Source organism: Malaclemys terrapin, chromosome 1 (assembly GCF_027887155.1).
Source record: "Malaclemys terrapin pileata isolate rMalTer1 chromosome 1, rMalTer1.hap1, whole genome shotgun sequence".
In the NCBI taxonomy this organism is placed as follows: domain Eukaryota; kingdom Metazoa; phylum Chordata; order Testudines; family Emydidae; genus Malaclemys; species Malaclemys terrapin.
Window position 1 is genome coordinate 326,577,429 of NC_071505.1, and position 17,104 is coordinate 326,594,532.

The 17,104-nt window shown below is 42.6% G+C and overlaps 1 protein-coding gene across 1 annotated transcript in view; it reads right to left on the reverse strand.

The window, feature by feature from the left end:
* Positions 1-16,679, reverse strand: part of MTNR1B (melatonin receptor 1B) — a 55,039-nt gene extending 38,360 nt beyond the window's left edge. The window contains exon 1 of the mRNA XM_054015666.1: positions 16,466-16,679. Coding sequence (XP_053871641.1) covers positions 16,466-16,679 — 214 coding nt within the window. The remainder of the gene's footprint in view (positions 1-16,465) is intronic.
* Positions 16,680-17,104: the final 425 nt, after the last annotated feature.

The window sequence follows — 17,104 nt, forward strand, 5'->3', positions numbered from 1 at the left end:
CCTCGGAGGCTGGACTTGTAACCCTATTTACAACTTTCAGTATAAATGTAGGATCACATTATTGCCATGTTTGGAGTAGGGGAGTGGTCTGAAAATTATTTTTTGTGCTTTTAATTTTCAAAAAGAAAACAAAACACCTCAGACCCCTGGGGTCAAATTAACAGAGGTGAGCTTAAAGGGGGTTGTGCCCTGAAAAAGTTTGGGAACCACTGATTTCCTGCAAACAGATTTGTTTTCAAGGAATTGCCATTACATCATGAAAAAAGGTTTCCTTGAAAAATTCCCGACCAGGTCTACTGAAGATCTGGCCCAGAACATGATCAGCAACACACGGGGTACCTGGGAGCACCTGCCCGCTTACCAGGAGCATATCAGCTAGACACATTCAGCATGAAGGCAGCTCACAGAGGAGATACCTCCTAAAAAGCTGTTTCTTATAACGCGAGCAAAGGGACAACCCAAAATAAACATCACTTAGTTTCCTTTTTAAGCACACTGAGTTAGGAAAGGGCCACATGCCTATTTAAGGTCAGCGCATGAGGTGGAAGACTGGATAAGTGCACAGAGACAGATGTCTCCCTCATCAGCCAATGGTGAGCTACTGCCAGGATAGCCATTCTCCTCTGACCCCGGTCAAGGTGGGGCCCGGTGGGCAGAAAATGCTTCTTTGAAAACTGTCCCAGGTAGGTTGATGTGGGCCTGGACAAGCTGGTCTGGAGGTTGTTCTGCCTCCAGCTGTGCTGATCCTGGCACCAGCTGGGCTTGCCTGGTCCCAGCAGCACTGGTTAGCTGCTGGATCTGGGAGCATCACTGCCCATGTTGTGGCTGAGCTGGTGGGCCTGGTATTTCTTGTGCCCGGTGAAGGAGGTGTTGCATAGGCCACATGAAGGCGCATGTGCTGCTCCGGGGACCACTGGTCATACACCTTGCTCCTCTATGGGGGCTCCTGCACACTGGGCAACCTGGCTTCTCGGCACAGGATCTGGTCTTCATGCCTGTCTGGACAGGACTCCCCACGCAGCTGTTGCTTCCCCTCATTCTCCAATGAGGCATCCTGGGAGTCTCCTTCCAACCCACTTCCTTCCCCTTCCTCCTCCTCTCTAGCAAAGTACTGCTTCTTCATCTGCTGGACGTTGTAGGGCTTCTTTGAATCCTCGTTGTCCTGAGGGGTGCCTTCTGGCTGGGTCTGTGAGGACCATGGTTTGGGAATGGATGGCAGCAGAATGACTTCTATTTGTGAATGCTTTTGCCCTTCATAACACCTGCTCTCTGAATTTAACTAACCGTGGTCTCTTGCTGCTTTTTATCTCTGCTCTGCCCAGCTTCAGTTGCTTCCAGATCTTTCCTGTCCTGGCTGGGGTGGGGTCTTCCCAGATGTCCTTGTCAAGGTCCATGCTGCTGCCCTGGCACCATATACTGTTCAGCTGCACATAAGAGAGCACGTCCTCTGGCTTGTCCAGCTGCCAGAACCACTCCTGGAGGTAGCTTTTGCTATCTTACAGCTCCAGAGCTGAGTGGGGAGCAGCTGGCTCCTGGGCTGAGCTGGAGACCTATTGCAGAGTTAGGCCCTTGTCATGTTTGATAGCCCTGGAGACTGAATTCTCTGTCGTCTAGAAAATACCTCTTCAGGGCACAGAGCCCATTTGCTCTTTCTCCCTGGCTTTGAGGTAAGGCTGTTCCCAGACCTACCCCCACTTCAACTTAGGTATCCACAGCTGAAGAGCCCCCCCAGGCAGTTTGAGTAAGCTCCATGATATAGATACTGCTGCAACCAGGATTTGGTCCAATATGAAACGAGCAGCTACTTTGCCCTTAAATGTGAGAATGTGACACTGTTAGACAGCAGCATGATCGTATTAGAAAGCCCAACTAAAAATGATTCTCTGTGAAGAGCTGTGATTATTATTATGCATTTAGGGCAAGATTTTCCAAAGCACCTAAGTGATTTAGGAGCACAACGTCCTGACTTTACTCCTAAATCACATAGGCATATTTGAATATCCCACCCTTAATGCTGGTAGCACCCAGGATATTCTTATGAGATTTCTACACAGAGAAGGCATGGCACTTGCCCTGAGAAATACCCATTCTAAAGACAAACAGAGCACAATAGGAAGGGATGCAATATATATGTAGAGTGGTCAAGTTAATGATTCACTGCCTCTAAGTAATGGCTACATTGAGCCCTGACCTGGAGGATTTAATAGAACTCATTGTTCTTCTAATATATAAAATATTCCTTCACCCCAGTTTGAAGTGTCAATGATTACATTTTCTTTGTAAGACCAAGATGAGTGTGAAGCCAGCATTTTGCTCCATAAATATTGCTTATAGCCTCAGAATGTTTCAACAATATGGTTCACTAGTGACTTTCATCATTTATCACAAAAGATCTACAGACACAAGGTACATTTTATTCTGTCAGTTAAGAATGCTCAATAAATATTCTACTTAGAAAATATTTATCATAATTCTTCCTGTAACATCTATAAGTTTCCCTGTTTCTTCAGAGTTTTGTATGTTTTTCTGACACTAGTAACAAGGAGAAGGGATGGACAAGTCAGACATCTAAATGCTCTTCTTTGAAATGACTTTGTAGCTACTAGATATGAAGGGCGGGGGAGGGTGAAATATATAAAGGGCCAGATCCTGGGATGATTCTGAGACACACTTGGTGCAGCTCAGGTGCTATTTTATGGTCCCTGATCTTGGAACTATCTAGCCATTGTCCAAGTACTTAGTATAAAAAAGAGCAGTCACAGGACAGCTCTATTTTATGCCAGCTGGAAGAACATGAATAGGGCTTCTAGGTACTACTAATAATAATTAACAATATGACCCACATCCTCCTTTCCAGCTCATTTGTTTTTAGGACCAAAACTTTTTTGTGCTTCTGAAGTCTATGGACAATATTTTCTGTCTCAAATGCCTTTGCACTCGCAGGTCACAGTTGTACCCAGAGTGCTAAAATACTATGCAAGAGGTTATCCTCTCTGGGCCCAAAAGGAGCGGGACCTTTTGAGAAATGTTGTTGTTGCAAGATTTCCAGTCTGCTATTGCAGTTCAAATGATCTCTGAATATGTGGATATTTATCAAAACCACAACCAAACTTTCAAAGGTTCTCCAGCACAGCTTAGTATGTGTATTAAAATTATCTTCATTCAACAGTTAGACTATTCACATCACTTTAAACCTGTGCAGATATAAAAGCCAGTAAAGAGGCTACAGATATAAAAGCCGCTAATGTGGCTGCTTCAATACCATGGTGATGAATGAAATATAATAAATACCTAGATATATTGGATAGAGACATAAATACAGAGAGATGATATAGGATTCATGCAAGACCCTCTTCAACATTTATACATTCTAGCACTGCAGTTGTGCTACTGTAGCGTAGACGTGTCCTACACCAGTGGAAGGGGTTTCTTCCCATCGTAGTTAATCTACCCCTTCAAGAAGTGGTAGCTAGGTCAATGGAAGAATTCTTCTGTTGACCTAGCTGTGTCAACACCCGGGATTAGGTTAACCTAAGCATGGTGCTCAGGGATGTAAATTTTTCACACTCCTGCATGAAGTAACTAGACTGATCTAATTTTTCAGTGCTCAAATTCAAATTAAGGGCCCAATCCATCTCCCATTGACGCCAATTAAATCTTTTCATTGGCATCAATGGGAGGTGGATAGAGCTTTAAATCTTAAAATTGAGGTTTATGAATGCATAGAGTTTTTTGTAAGTACTTTACACAGGAATGAATTTTACCCTTAGGGTACATCTTCACTACCCGCCGGATCGGTGGGTAGTTATCTATCGGGGATTGATTTATCGCGTCTTGTCTAGACGTGATAAATCGATCCCCGAACGTGCTCCCCGTCGACTCCAGAACTCCACCAGAGTGAGAGGAGGAATCGGAGTCGACGGAGGAGCCGCGGCTGTCGATCCCGCGCTGTGAGGATGCAAGGTAAGTTGATCTAAGATACGTCGACTTCAGCTACGCTATTCTCGTAGCTGAAGTTACGTATCTTAGATCGACCCCGCCCCCCAAGTGTAGACCAGCCCTTAGAAAGCAGCTCAAGATTTATAGATGGTAAACAGAGTTATATTTGCAAAGCTGATATTGGGATCCTTATTTTACCCATTGTTATTAGCCAAACAGCTAACTTTTTCATGCAACATTTTTATGATTGTCCTTTGTGCAAACTTGTCAGTCTAATGTGAAGGATGTTATTTTATTGCAAGACAGTGTCAATGTTTGTAGGAGCAACATAAAACATAAGCGGAATCATGATATTGGTATTTAAATACAAAATATAAGCTGGATACAAGATGTACATAAATAACATTTAAACACAGGAAGTGAACTGGATAAAATATAAACATTCAGGCAAATGTAATGATATCGAGTGAGCGATTTTACTGCACAATTTGTTTAGTAGCTATTATCAAATAGCTTAATCAAATGTTCATGTAGCTCATCTGTAATTAAAAAAGGAAAAAAGCAGCAGTCCATACTGCACCTACGTATGGTGCAGACTTCAAAATATCAGTGCTTAATCTGTGCTAGGACCAAGCTCCAGCATCCCTAGGCTTGGCAGTTCATAGCTCTGGCACCACTGGGCTTGCCATGTTAGTTATGAAAGTTAAAAAATGCTTGAGCCCCGGCACCTACTTGCATGAACCCTGGCACCTCTTTCATTACAAATTAAGCACTGCAGAATACCCTGGAAAGCTGACTTTTCATGGTATTTCTAGTTCTCCTCAATCAGTGCAGGTACACAAGGGCAGAGCTAGGATAATATTACCTGGTGCCAAATAGAAGATGTGGCTGTTTCATCCCTGAGTTTAATATATTTCCTGTTTAGCTGAAATTACAGGAAAATGTCAACCATCCTAACATCACTCACACTTTGAATACTTGGTAGTGCTGAGTCCAAAGGTAAATTTGGGGATACCAGACATAATGGGCCATTTCTCAGTTATCGATTGGCATAGCCAGCAGAGAATTAGGCAAAACATCTCCATTTACTAGAGTTACTGGAAATCCTGTTTTTATGTCCCATGTTAAGGTAGAAGTTTCAGGACTGAAAAGATAGTGGATTAATGAAAATCAGACACTGAGGTGTGGAAAATTACATACTGTAGCACACTTTCTGCCCCTTAGACAAAGTTTTTGGTAAATCACTCTAGGGTGGGGTACTACCAAGTTGCTACAGTCTTATGTTTCCTGAGATTAATGTCACTTGCCCTCCTTGGAGCAAGTCAATATGCTAGAACTTATTTATTTATGCATCTCACCATTTGTCTGCACAGCATTTTACAGGGAACTATAAATATAATTTCCTTTACCTGAGAGGCTAATATCTAGAATTATAGAAATGTAGGTCCAGAAGGGACCTAGAGAAGTCATCAAGTCCAGCCCCCTGCACTAGTGCAGGATCTAGTAAATGTTGACCGTCCCTGACACGTGTTTGTCTGACCTGTTTTTAAAAACCTCCTGTGATGGAGATTCCGCAACCTCCCTTGGAAGCCTATCCCAGATTTTAACTACCCTTATAGTTAGAAAGTTTTTCCAAATATCTAACCTAAATCTCCCTTGCTGCAGATTAAGCCCATTACTTCTTGTCCTACCTCCAGTGGACATGGAGAACAATTGATCACTGTTGTCTTTATAACAGCCCTTAACACGTTTGAAGACTGTTTTCAAGTCCCCCCATAGTCTTCTTTTCTCAGGACTAAACATGCCAAGTTTTTTTAACCTTTCCTCTTACATCACATTTTCTAAACCTTTTATCATTTTTGTTGCTCTCCTCTGGACTCTCTCCAATTTGTCCACATCTTCCTTAAAGCGTGTCATCCAGAGTTGGACACAGTATTCCAGCTAAGGCCACACCAGTGCCAAGTATAACAGGATTATTACCTCCCTTACCTTACTTAGAACACTCTTATTAATTCATTCCAGAATGGTATTAGCCTTTTTCGCAACCGCATCACACTGTTGATTCATATTCAATTTGTGATCCCGCTATAACCCCCAGATTCTTTTCAGCAGCACTACCACTGAGACAGTTATTCCCCCTTTTATAGTTGTGAATTTGATTTTTCCTTTCTAACTGAAGTACTTTAGACTTGTCTTTATTGAGTTTCATCTTGTTGAATTCAGACCACTTCTTCAATTTGCCAAGGTCTTTTTGAATTTTAATCCTGTAATTCAAAGTGCTTGCAACTCCCAGCATACTCTCTAAACATACTCTCCACTCCGCTATCCAAGTCATTAATGAAAATATTGAATAGTACCAGACCCAAGACTGACCCCTCTGGGATCCCATTAAAAACACCCTCCCAATTTAACAGCAAAGCATTCATAACTACTCTTTGAGTATACTCTTTCAACCAGCTGTGCACCCACCTTATAGTAACTTCATCTAGACCACATTTCCCTAGTTTGCTACCTAACTTTGGTGAGCTCCCTAGGATGTTGGTACTCAATATGGGTCCAATCGAACTCATCCTAAAGTCTGTGGAAAGACTACCATTGACTTCAGTGGCAATTGGATCTGGCTTTGTATGACAAACTGGCCCAAGGTGACTCGTGTCACCATCTGAAATATTAAGCAGTTAAAAATTGGAAGAAAAATCCCCCCTTTGAAAATGATTGCCGTTACTCCTTGTAGAAAGCATTCTGGCATCTTAGCTCTCCGAATCAGTGTGTCAAAGCATCTGCAGTGACACCAATGAATACTCAGAAGATCCTCTGGGTTTGGCCAGGATTGGAGGGTGAACATTCTATTGTAGAGTGAACATTCTTTGGAAGTCAGAAAGCACTGTAAAGGAGCAGCCTTTCCAGAGTCCATGGGGGAGATGCCAAGACACACAGGAGTTGCCATACAAGATCAGTTCAGAGCTCCGTCTAGTTCCATATTCTGTCTGAGAGTAACCAGTACTAGTTGCTTCAGAAAGTGCAAGAAATCCCTGTATCATACTCATCTAGGTATTTTATCATTGTGATTTTTTTTAATGATCATTCAAACATTTTGCCTGCAGTAAGGCTCACAGATCTGTAATTGCCAGGCTCACCTCATGTCTTACTTAAAGATAAGGCACAACATTTGCTACCTTCAAGTCCTCCAGTGTAGAGAGGATTGCATATTTGTGTTAGGGTTCAGCACTCCATTCTTAAATTAATTCAAGCCCCAGGAATCTGATCCTGGTGGCTTGTTCCACATTCATTTAGCACTATGTTCCACCACCTTTCCTTTTGACACCTCAGCTACATAGGAATTGCCATACTGTATCAGACCAATAGTCTATCTAGTCCAGTATCCCATCTGACAATAGCCAGCACCTGATAATTCATAGGAAGGTCCAAAAAATCCTGCAATAGCAGATGTCAGACAATCTGCCCCTGAATTATAGTCTCATCATAATCCCTAATTGTTAGAGATTGATTTAAATCTGTTAACATCAGTTTTATATCCCTCTTATATTTTTTGTTCATATTAGCTATTACTTTGAATGCCAATGTTCTCCTTATAAATGTTCAACCCCTCTTTGAATCTTGCTAAATTTGTGGTCTCTATACATTCCTGTGGCAGAGTTCCATAGTCCAATTATACAGTGTGTGAAAAAGTATTTCCTTTTTTTTGTTTTGAATTTTACGTCTTTCACTTTCATTGAACGTCCCCTGGTTCTTGTGTTATGAGAACAGAAGCTCCCGATCTCCCTTCACTAGCCCATTCATTGTTTTGTATCCATTCTCTAGCAGTACATTCTCTTTATTGTCTGAAAAGGCTAGTTAACTCCCTACCATCGTCTGTGGCAGAGACTGATCTGAAATAGTCATTTAGTTTCTCACCAATGTCCTTATCGTATTAAGTGCACCTTGTAACCCTGAGTAGCACGCATGATCTACTGATTCTCTTGTGGGCTTCCTGCTTCTGATAAATATAGATATATAATCTTATTTGGTTTTACGTCTCTGCTCTTCAAATTCCCTCTTCGCATTCTGATTTCTAGCCTATGTGTTACCTGCTAGAGTTTATACACATTTCTGTTGGCTTCACTTGGGTTGGATTTCCACTTTCTCTTTAGCTCAAATACCCTCTTGTAACTTGCCATTTACCCAGACTAGGTTTTCTGCTTCCTTTCTTGTTTAAGGGTATGTATGCCCTTTATGACTCGACTCTGGCTGTTTACATAGCCTCTGTGTTGAGTCTAAGGAGTTTAATGTCCTTATTTTCAATGTTAGGGTCTTTTTGACTAGTTTCCTCTTTAAAAAAAAAATAAAAATAAAGGATCAGATCCTCAGCTGATGTAAATTGGCATATATCTATTTACTGTAATTGAGCTATGCTGATTTATGCCAGCTCTAGTATTTGGCACAAAAGAAATAAAGTTTGGTCAAAGTGTTAGCTTTTGATACACACCCTTCTCCAGCAACATTGAAGTGGATTATATTGTTATCACTGGGTGAAATCTTGGCCCTTCGAAGTTAATGGCAAAACTCCCATTGACTTCAATAGGGCAAAGATTTCAGTCATTATCACTTAGGCCTAGATCTTGAAAAGTATTTAGGCACCCAATGCTCATTAAAATTAATGTCTCAAAATCAGTGACTCAACTGAGGTTACTTTTTGAACCAGCTCACATGGAAGAGAACATGTCACTGGGAATCTTCTCCCATCCCACCTCCCAGAAGACAACAGAGATCTACTGTGTTTAGCTTACTAACAATGGGTAGAAAGAGTGGGCTAGTGGAGGGAAAGGAGGGAGAGAGTCTTGATGGAGGGAGGAAAGGGAGAGAAACAGAATGCTGTAAGGGATCAGTGTTTTGGGGATGGGAAGGGATGAGGGAAGGAGACACGTGGGGGAATGTAGAGGTGAGATAACAGATTGATGTTGGTGGCTAGAAAAGAGTAGCAGTACAATTGAGTGGGTAAGGAAGGAGAGACGCAGAGAGCCTGGGATGGGGAAAAGGAAAGGAGATACAGAGAGTGGAAATTAGATGTGAGAGAGAACATGGAAAAGAAGGGAGAGAACACAATGCAGGGGGGAAAAGAAAGGAGATGTAGGGAGAGATGAGGAATAAGGGAAGGCTACAAATAATAATGGAGGAGAATATACACCCTGTCAAGGCTGGATCCCCACTTTGAACTTTAGGGTACAAATGTAGGGGCCTGCATGAAAACTTCTAAGCTTAACTACCAGCTTAGCTCTGGTTCGGCTGCCACCATTTCAATGGATTTCATTCCTGGGAAACCTTGAAAAACCTTCACCAAATCCCTGGTGAATACAAATCCAAACCCCTTGGATCTAAAACAAGGAGAAATTAACCACCCCCCCTCCTTCCTTCCACCAACTCCTGGTGAATCAAGATCCAAACCCCTTGGATCTTAAAACAAGGAAAAATCAATCAGGTTCTTAAAAAGAAGGTTTTTAATTAAAGAAAAAGGTAAAAATCATCTCTGTAAAATCAGTATGGAAATTAACCTTACAGGGTAATCAAACTTAAAGAGCTCAGAGGACTCCCCTCTAGTCTCAGGTTCAAAGTACAGCAAACCAAGATAAACACTCTAGTAAAAGGAAGAACAGGAGTATATAGAATGGAACATATATGCATCCGAAGAAGTGGGCTGTAGTCCACGAAAGCTTATGCTCTAATAAATTTGTTAGTCTCTAAGGTGCCACAAGTACTCCTGTTCTTCTTTTTGCGGATACAGACTAACACGACTGTTACTCTGACTCTAGTAAAAGGTACATTTACAAGTTGAGAAAACAAAGGAAAACTAAGACGCCTCGCCTGGCTATTTACTTACAAGTTTGAAATAGGAGAGACTTGTTTAGAAAGATGTGGAGAACCTGGATTGATGTCTGGTCCCTCTCAGTCCCAAGAACGAACACACTTCCAAACAAAGAACACAAACAAAAGCCTTCCCCCCCCAAGATTTGAAAGTATCTTGTCCCCTTATTGGTCCTTTAGGTCAGATGCCAGCCAGGTTACCTGAGCTTCTTAACCCTTTACAGGGAAAAGGATTTTGGAGTCTCTGGCCAGGAGGGATTTATAGTACTGTACACAGGACAGCTATTACCCTTCCCTTTATAGTTATGACACACCCATATGTAAAGAAGAAGGAAAGAATGTGGTGTGAATGATGAGAAATGGGAAAATGAAGAAGAAAAGCACAAGACACAATTACATTTTTTAAAGTTTATTTAGTAAGTTAAATGCCAGAATTGTTAAAATACCATGTGCAGGAATGTTTTATTTTCTACAGATGTGTGTACATTTACATATAGAAAAATCTATTTCTGCAGACGTATACATAATATGTGTATATATATATATATAATTACATGTCTATATACACCAGTGTTCTGATGACTGGGGGGAAAGAATGGAGGAAAGAGTGGAATTATTATTATTTGTATTATAGTAGCATCTAGATACCCCAATCAAGATCAGCGTTCCATTGTGCTAGCTGCTGCTTATGATCCTGTCTCTGTCTCCCTCATCTCGAGAGCACTAGTATCTATATAAGAGCTAGTTTGGGATTGGAATAGTAGAGTTATCTATGTCTATATAAATAGGGACTGAAAGTCTCAGAAGTGACTAGTGACCTTAATGAGACCTGATTTTTTAGGGTGATTGTTCAGCTGAAAATGAGGCCCCTTTAAAGATATCTCAAGTTTGACACACGATAATTGAGGCACCCAAAATCATTAGTCACTTCTGAAAACTCAGGACATTATGTCAAACAGAACAAGTTAACTTATTTGATCATTCCCACATATGACGTTTTGTTTAATTTTGCAACAGGTTGGATAAAATTATTTCTTCTCCAAAATTAGACACTATAAAAGCACTAATTCTAAAAAGCACTAACTAAATTCAACCATGTCTAGAGATCAGAAATTGCTCAGGATCTTACAAAAAGGCTGACTAGAGTTACATAACTGCACAAGTGGTGCAGAGTCATACCAATTAGGATATGAATTAGTAGGAAAAGCCTTCACAAATTCACTCCCTTTCCCCCAAGCACAATTGAGAAACAGACTTTAGTACGTACATCAAGCCTGCAGTTGTAATGCTGCCCAAAGGGGGGAGGGATAGGTCAGTGGTTTGAGCATTGACCTGCTAAACACAGGGTTGTAAATTCAATCCTTGAGAGGGCCACTTAGGGATCTAGGGCAAAATCAGTACTTGGTCCTGCTAGTGAAGGCAGGGGGCTGGACTCAATGACCTTTCAAGGTCCCTTCCAATTCTAGGAGATAGGGCATCTTTATTTATTTATAACTCCCAATGCAGTAGGACAGAAAGATCAGGCCCTAAAAGCATCAGTCCTACCAATGCCCCACACTCTCTTCACTCTCCTCTTCTGCTAAACATGAATATCAACCTACACTTTTCTATATAAAGGCTAATGGGACATTTTATTTCACTCAGTTCTGTGAGCCTCACATTATAGGAAGGCTGTGAAACATTTGCTTTTGATCATTCCTTAATTGTATGGTGGATGATTCATAATTAAACAATTTGTAATTATTGGGATCTTAGAATAAAACCTGAGACAGAATAGTGTGTCTAAATCTGGGGGATATGACATAATGGTGTCTTGATTCCTGAAGAGAAGGTTATTAGTGATATTAGTTAAAGTAATTGAACTTGGGTTCTTTATTCCCCGAATCCACACTGCTTAGTTGCAACCTTCAGCTCGCACCCTAAAACTCTCCCTCTGTCTCCACACAAGAGTTCACCAGCTTTTTCAGAGAGAAGGTAGTCAAGATCTGAAGTGGTCTTTCCCACCATAGAGTTAGAAGGGACCGCAAGGGTCGTCTAGTCTAACTCCCTGCCAAGATGCAGTATTTGTTGTGTCTAAGCCATCCAAGACAGATGGCTATCCAGCCTCTTTTTGAAAAGCTCCTGTGAAGGAGCTTTCACAACTTCCCAAGGCAGTTTGTTCCATTGTCCTACTGTTCTTACAGTTAAGAAGTTTTTCCCGAGATTTAATATAAATCTGCTATGCTGTAGTTTGAACCCATTGCCTCTTGTCCTACCTTCTGTGGCAAGAGAGAACAATTTTTCTCCATCTGTTTTATGGCAGCCTTTCAAGTATTTTAAGACTGCTATCATGTCTCCCTCCCCTGCCTACCTTAATCTGCCCTTTTCCAAACTAAACATACCAAGTTCCTTCAGCCTTTGCTCATATGGCTTGCATTCCATCCCTTTGATCATCTTTGTTGCTTGCCTCTGGATCCTTTTCAGTTTCTCTACATCTTTTCTATATAATGGTGACCAAAATTCCTCAAATTTCCTCGGTCCCAGCACCCTGTCCTCCTTTTCCCCTGTCACCTACACCAAAGTTTTGGCCTGCTCTCCTCCTCTAACTCTTCCACTGTCTCAGTGGCCCCATCACCTCTTGTCTCTGACATCCATTGCCATCCACTCTCACCGCCTCCTGACCTTCCTCAATATCTGACTCTCCTTTGCTCCTTCCCTTCACAATTACAAAGATACTCAAAATCAACAAGATGAAATTCAATAAAGACAAGTGCAAAGTACTATACTTAGGAAGAAAAGTCAAATGCACAACTCTAAAATGTGGTGGCTAGGCAATAGTACTGCTGAAAAAAGGATCTGGGAATGGTAGTGGATCACAGATGAATATGTGTTAATGTGATGCAGTTGTGAAAAAGGCTTATCATTCTGGGTTGTATTAACAGGAGTGTGGTATGTCAGACACAGGGGTAATTGTCCCATTCTATTGACACTGGTGAGGCTTCAGCTGGAGTACTTTGTCCAGTTCTGGGCACCAGACTTTCAGAAAGATGGGGACAATTTGGAGAGAGTACAGAGGAGAGCAACAAAAATGATAAAAATTTAGAAACGCTGACCTAGGATGAAAGGTTAAAAACGCTGGGCATATTTAGACTTGAGAAAAGAAGATGGGGGTGGGTGGGGCGAATGTGATAAGTCTTCAAATATGTGAAGGGCTGTTACAAGGAGGATGGTGATCCATTGTTCCCCATCTCCACTGAAGGTCGGGTAAGAAATAATGGGCCTAATCTGCAGCAAGGGAGATTAGAAAGTTTTTCCTAATATCTTAACTATAAGGATAGTTAAGCACTGAAATAGGCTCCAACAGAGCCTTAACACAGAGGGCTGGACTAGATGATCTCTTGAGGTCCCTTCCAGCCTTACATTTCTATAATTCTATAATTCTATGCTCCAGTCTCTTCAAAAAGTCATCTCTTGACCCACCTATCTTTCCAACTCCTGCCTCTTCTCTCTTCTTCCCTTCACCTCCAAAGTAATTGATTCTTAGCATTCCTTATCTTCTCCACTACAACATTAATGGTGATAGTTTTGAATGTCCATTTTTCTGATTCTCCCAGTCATCTTCACACCTTCTTTCATTCTGCATTCTACACATGAAAATTTGACTGAATTGACCCATAAGCCACTACCTATCTCTACCCACCCCCAATCCATCCTTAAGAGTCATTTCTTCCTGATGCCGAAAAATGAATTTGTGGGACAGTCATATGTAGATAAATATTTAAGGTTAAGAAGAGAATATGTATGTTCAAAATAAATATGTTTATGGTGTCCCTCTCCCTGACCCTCAGCATGTTGCTTGGCCTCATGAATTGTAAACTGTTGCTAGCACATTGTGGGCACTACTGGACCTAATAATATGCATTAATAATTCTATTATGAAAATAATGCTTGTCACTAGTGAAATCTTATGATACCACCATGCACTTTGATAATTAAATTTAAGGTTATTCTCACTATCATATTCACCAATAACTTCTTTGCACTGTAAAATGAACAAAGCAAACCGTATCAGCCTACCTAGACAGAAGTCCTGATCATCCTTCCTCCTCTATGATTTGATGTTTCTGTCCATCTGAGCTTTACAAAGATGAGTGAACAAAGATCTATTCGTTTTCATCAACCAATGGGCACTAGTCACAGCAGTGTACTCCCAGACCCCCAGGGTTATTCAGAGCAGAACTGACACTTCTCTCAGTCTTTGGGTCATGCAAAGCTACAGTGATTCATATCTATGGGCTCTGATAAGTGATAGATCTATTTGTCTAAGGACTGGTAGGTTGCTGTAATTTTTTCTCTCCCCACTTACAGTATTTTCTCATCAGCAGAGGTAAAGGTGGCCTCAGAGTAATAGGAGGAATTTTAAAATATGGAGGAATGTCATTATCTTCCCCCTAACTAATTAGACTTCTACATGGAGTAAAGCCCAATAGAAGCATATTGTTTTAACCATACTATATTATATGGCTTTCTAAGCTACATCCTGCCCTTAAAATATAATCATGTTATCAAGTTACTAAGCAATTGATGACTAAACACAGTCATTTGCTAAAAGAAAACTGCTTTTAGATGAAAACTCAGCATCATGCCTTTTTCAGTTCAATATCTTCCTGATAGGTTATGTTCCCATATTTTCATTTCTGTCCCTTTGACTTATTTTTCCTACTGAAACTGATAAAGGCTAGATTCCTTTTTTAAAAATTATAATAGTAGCTAAGTATTGACCAAATGATAACAGAATAGTAATGATAGCTGTGTATATTGTATTCTTTCCAATTTCATTTATTTCTGCTTCCTAGAGAAGCATTTTTCTTTGAAAAGCAAAGGCAACCTAGTTCTTAGCTCCTCCTACTGTTCAATTCAAGTCTAATTAGTATATCTATAGCAGTTACTAGTGTCAAGTTACGTAAACCAGAGTTTCACACATCTGAAATGATGTTTGTACAAGTCTTGTGCTTCGGCTGAACTACAAGAATACCATTTGTACCAGGTACATTAATAAATAAGATAAAGAGATATTTCAGCCTTTCTTATAGTAAATGAAACCTAGTGTATTGCACTGTAAACTGGGAGATAGTTAAAGCACCAACGATAAACATTTAATGAACGGAAGTGTCATCTCTTTACACACTACTTCATCTTTTGTATTTAACACAGGGACTGAATTTTCCTCAATTCCCTTCAGTTCAAGAACTATCCACAATGAATGTGAAACAAGAAAACACTGAAAAGACCTTTGCAAAAGAAATGACCCTCCCTGAAATAGCCCTGCATGCTTAAAGTACTTTAATAATGATATATTACCAACTATATTTTATTAACAAAGGGAGGGTTCATAGCGAGGCTCCCGATGTCTCTCTTTGATCTAAAATTCGACCGAGATCATGTAGCACCAAAGTAGTCTCCCATTTAGCATAGGGATGGTACTGGGCATTCTGCGTCTAACCTGGATCTGGTCTTGACAAAGTTTTGTTACTTAGGACTGAGTTCCTTCACGTCATAAAATAATGCTATTGAAGATCTGAAGTAACCGTGCAATCCCGGAACTGCTTGTAATGGGAACTCTAACGAGCTCGTTCACTGCAGTTAGTGGGGATAATAACACCTTCCATTACATCCATATACCTAACAGTCGACTGAGTACAAATATCTTATGAACAATCTAACTTTTTAGCACTTATAAATGAACTCCTGTTCAGCTGAATCCAGCTGTAGGCAGCACGGTAGGTGGTATAACAAAAGTCCATACAACGGGACATAAAACAACAATGGGAAGCAATTCTAAAAGAGGCATGGCAGAGCAGTCCCATCTGGGTACCACTTATTTCCTCCCCCTGTCTAGTTCTGTGGGGCAAACAAATCTCTAGCCACCTGCATCTTTAGCCAACCCCAAACTGAATAAACTGGGAGGCAAACAGAAAGTTTGTCAGTTACATCACCTCAAGAAATAAACACACACATGATTCGAAAAATCCCCTTTATTTGGTGTTTAAGGAGGACCAAGCAGGAGGCAGAAAAAGTTGGTTAATAAATATGAAGATTACTGTGAATTTGATAAACCGCGGACAGTGGATTGAGTCTCGCTCGCCTACACCCCCCCCCCCCCTCAAAAGTACACTTAGACAAGTCTGAATCTGAGATTTCCCTCCTGATCAGTTTGGGGGAAAGCTTTCCGTTAATCATTAAACGCTATTTTATTAGCCTGCATCCTTATAACATACACGGAATTATACACGGCACAAAGATTACCCGATGTGTTGCTAAGATATACTTCGATGCCCATTAGGAGCCAGTGCCGGGTTTAGCATCACTTGAGGGCTGAGTGTAGGGATTGGCACAGGTTATGGGGTCAGCACAGTGTCGTGGGTTTAGGACTGAGTTGTGGGGCTCAGCAGAGTTGGGAGGTCCGGGGCAGAGCTCTAGGAGCGTGGCCCAGTTTCAGGGTTCAGGGGGGGCAGCGGCATAGTATCGGGCTGAGTATAAAGCTGCCCGTTGTACAAAGTTCCCCCCTAGCTGGCCCGGCTGGAGCCCAGGCGTGGGGCTACTTGCGGAGCCGCCTGGTGCTGGGCAGCAAAGGGCTACGCCGGAGTCCCCGAAGCGGCCCCGTCCAGCCCGCTCGCCCCCCTCTCACCTGAGTTCCGGAGCTTGCGGTTCTTGAAGACCGAGATGACGACCAGCAGGTTGCCCACGATGTCCACCACGGTGGTGAAGATCAGCACGCTGGACAGCGCCGGGACCACCCAGGCCGGCCGCCGGGCCGCCGCCGCCGCCTCCCGCCCCGCCAAGCCGAAGCCCCCTCGGCCGCCCAGCTCGCAGCAGTTCCTCAGCGAGCCATTCTCCAGCATCGCTGACACCCGCGCCCCCGTCTCCGCTTCGCCGGGCGCCCCCGGCAGCCTCCCGCCCGGCTCCTCCTAGCGTGGGCTGGGGCGCCCCGGCCCCGGGCTCCCCATGGCAGCGCCGGCTGCCGCCTTCCCTCCAGCCCCGGGTGCCCCGGCGCTGCGGACTAGCCCTGCTCGGCGGCGGGCAGGGCTTTAATGGGCTGCGCTCCCCCGCTGCCTCCCTGGCAGAAGGCGCTCCGGGGCAGCGGCCGGGCGGGGCTGGAGGCAGCAAAGCCCCCTCCCCACTCCTCCATCTCTCGCCCGCCCCCGGCCCGCAGCCCCGCCAGGAGCTGGGGCAGGCGGGGAAAGGGGTCGGCGCGGGCTAACCGGGGAGGAGACTCAGAGCAGCCGGCCAGGTCCCGCCCCCACTGCCCTGCTCCCTCCCCCTCCCC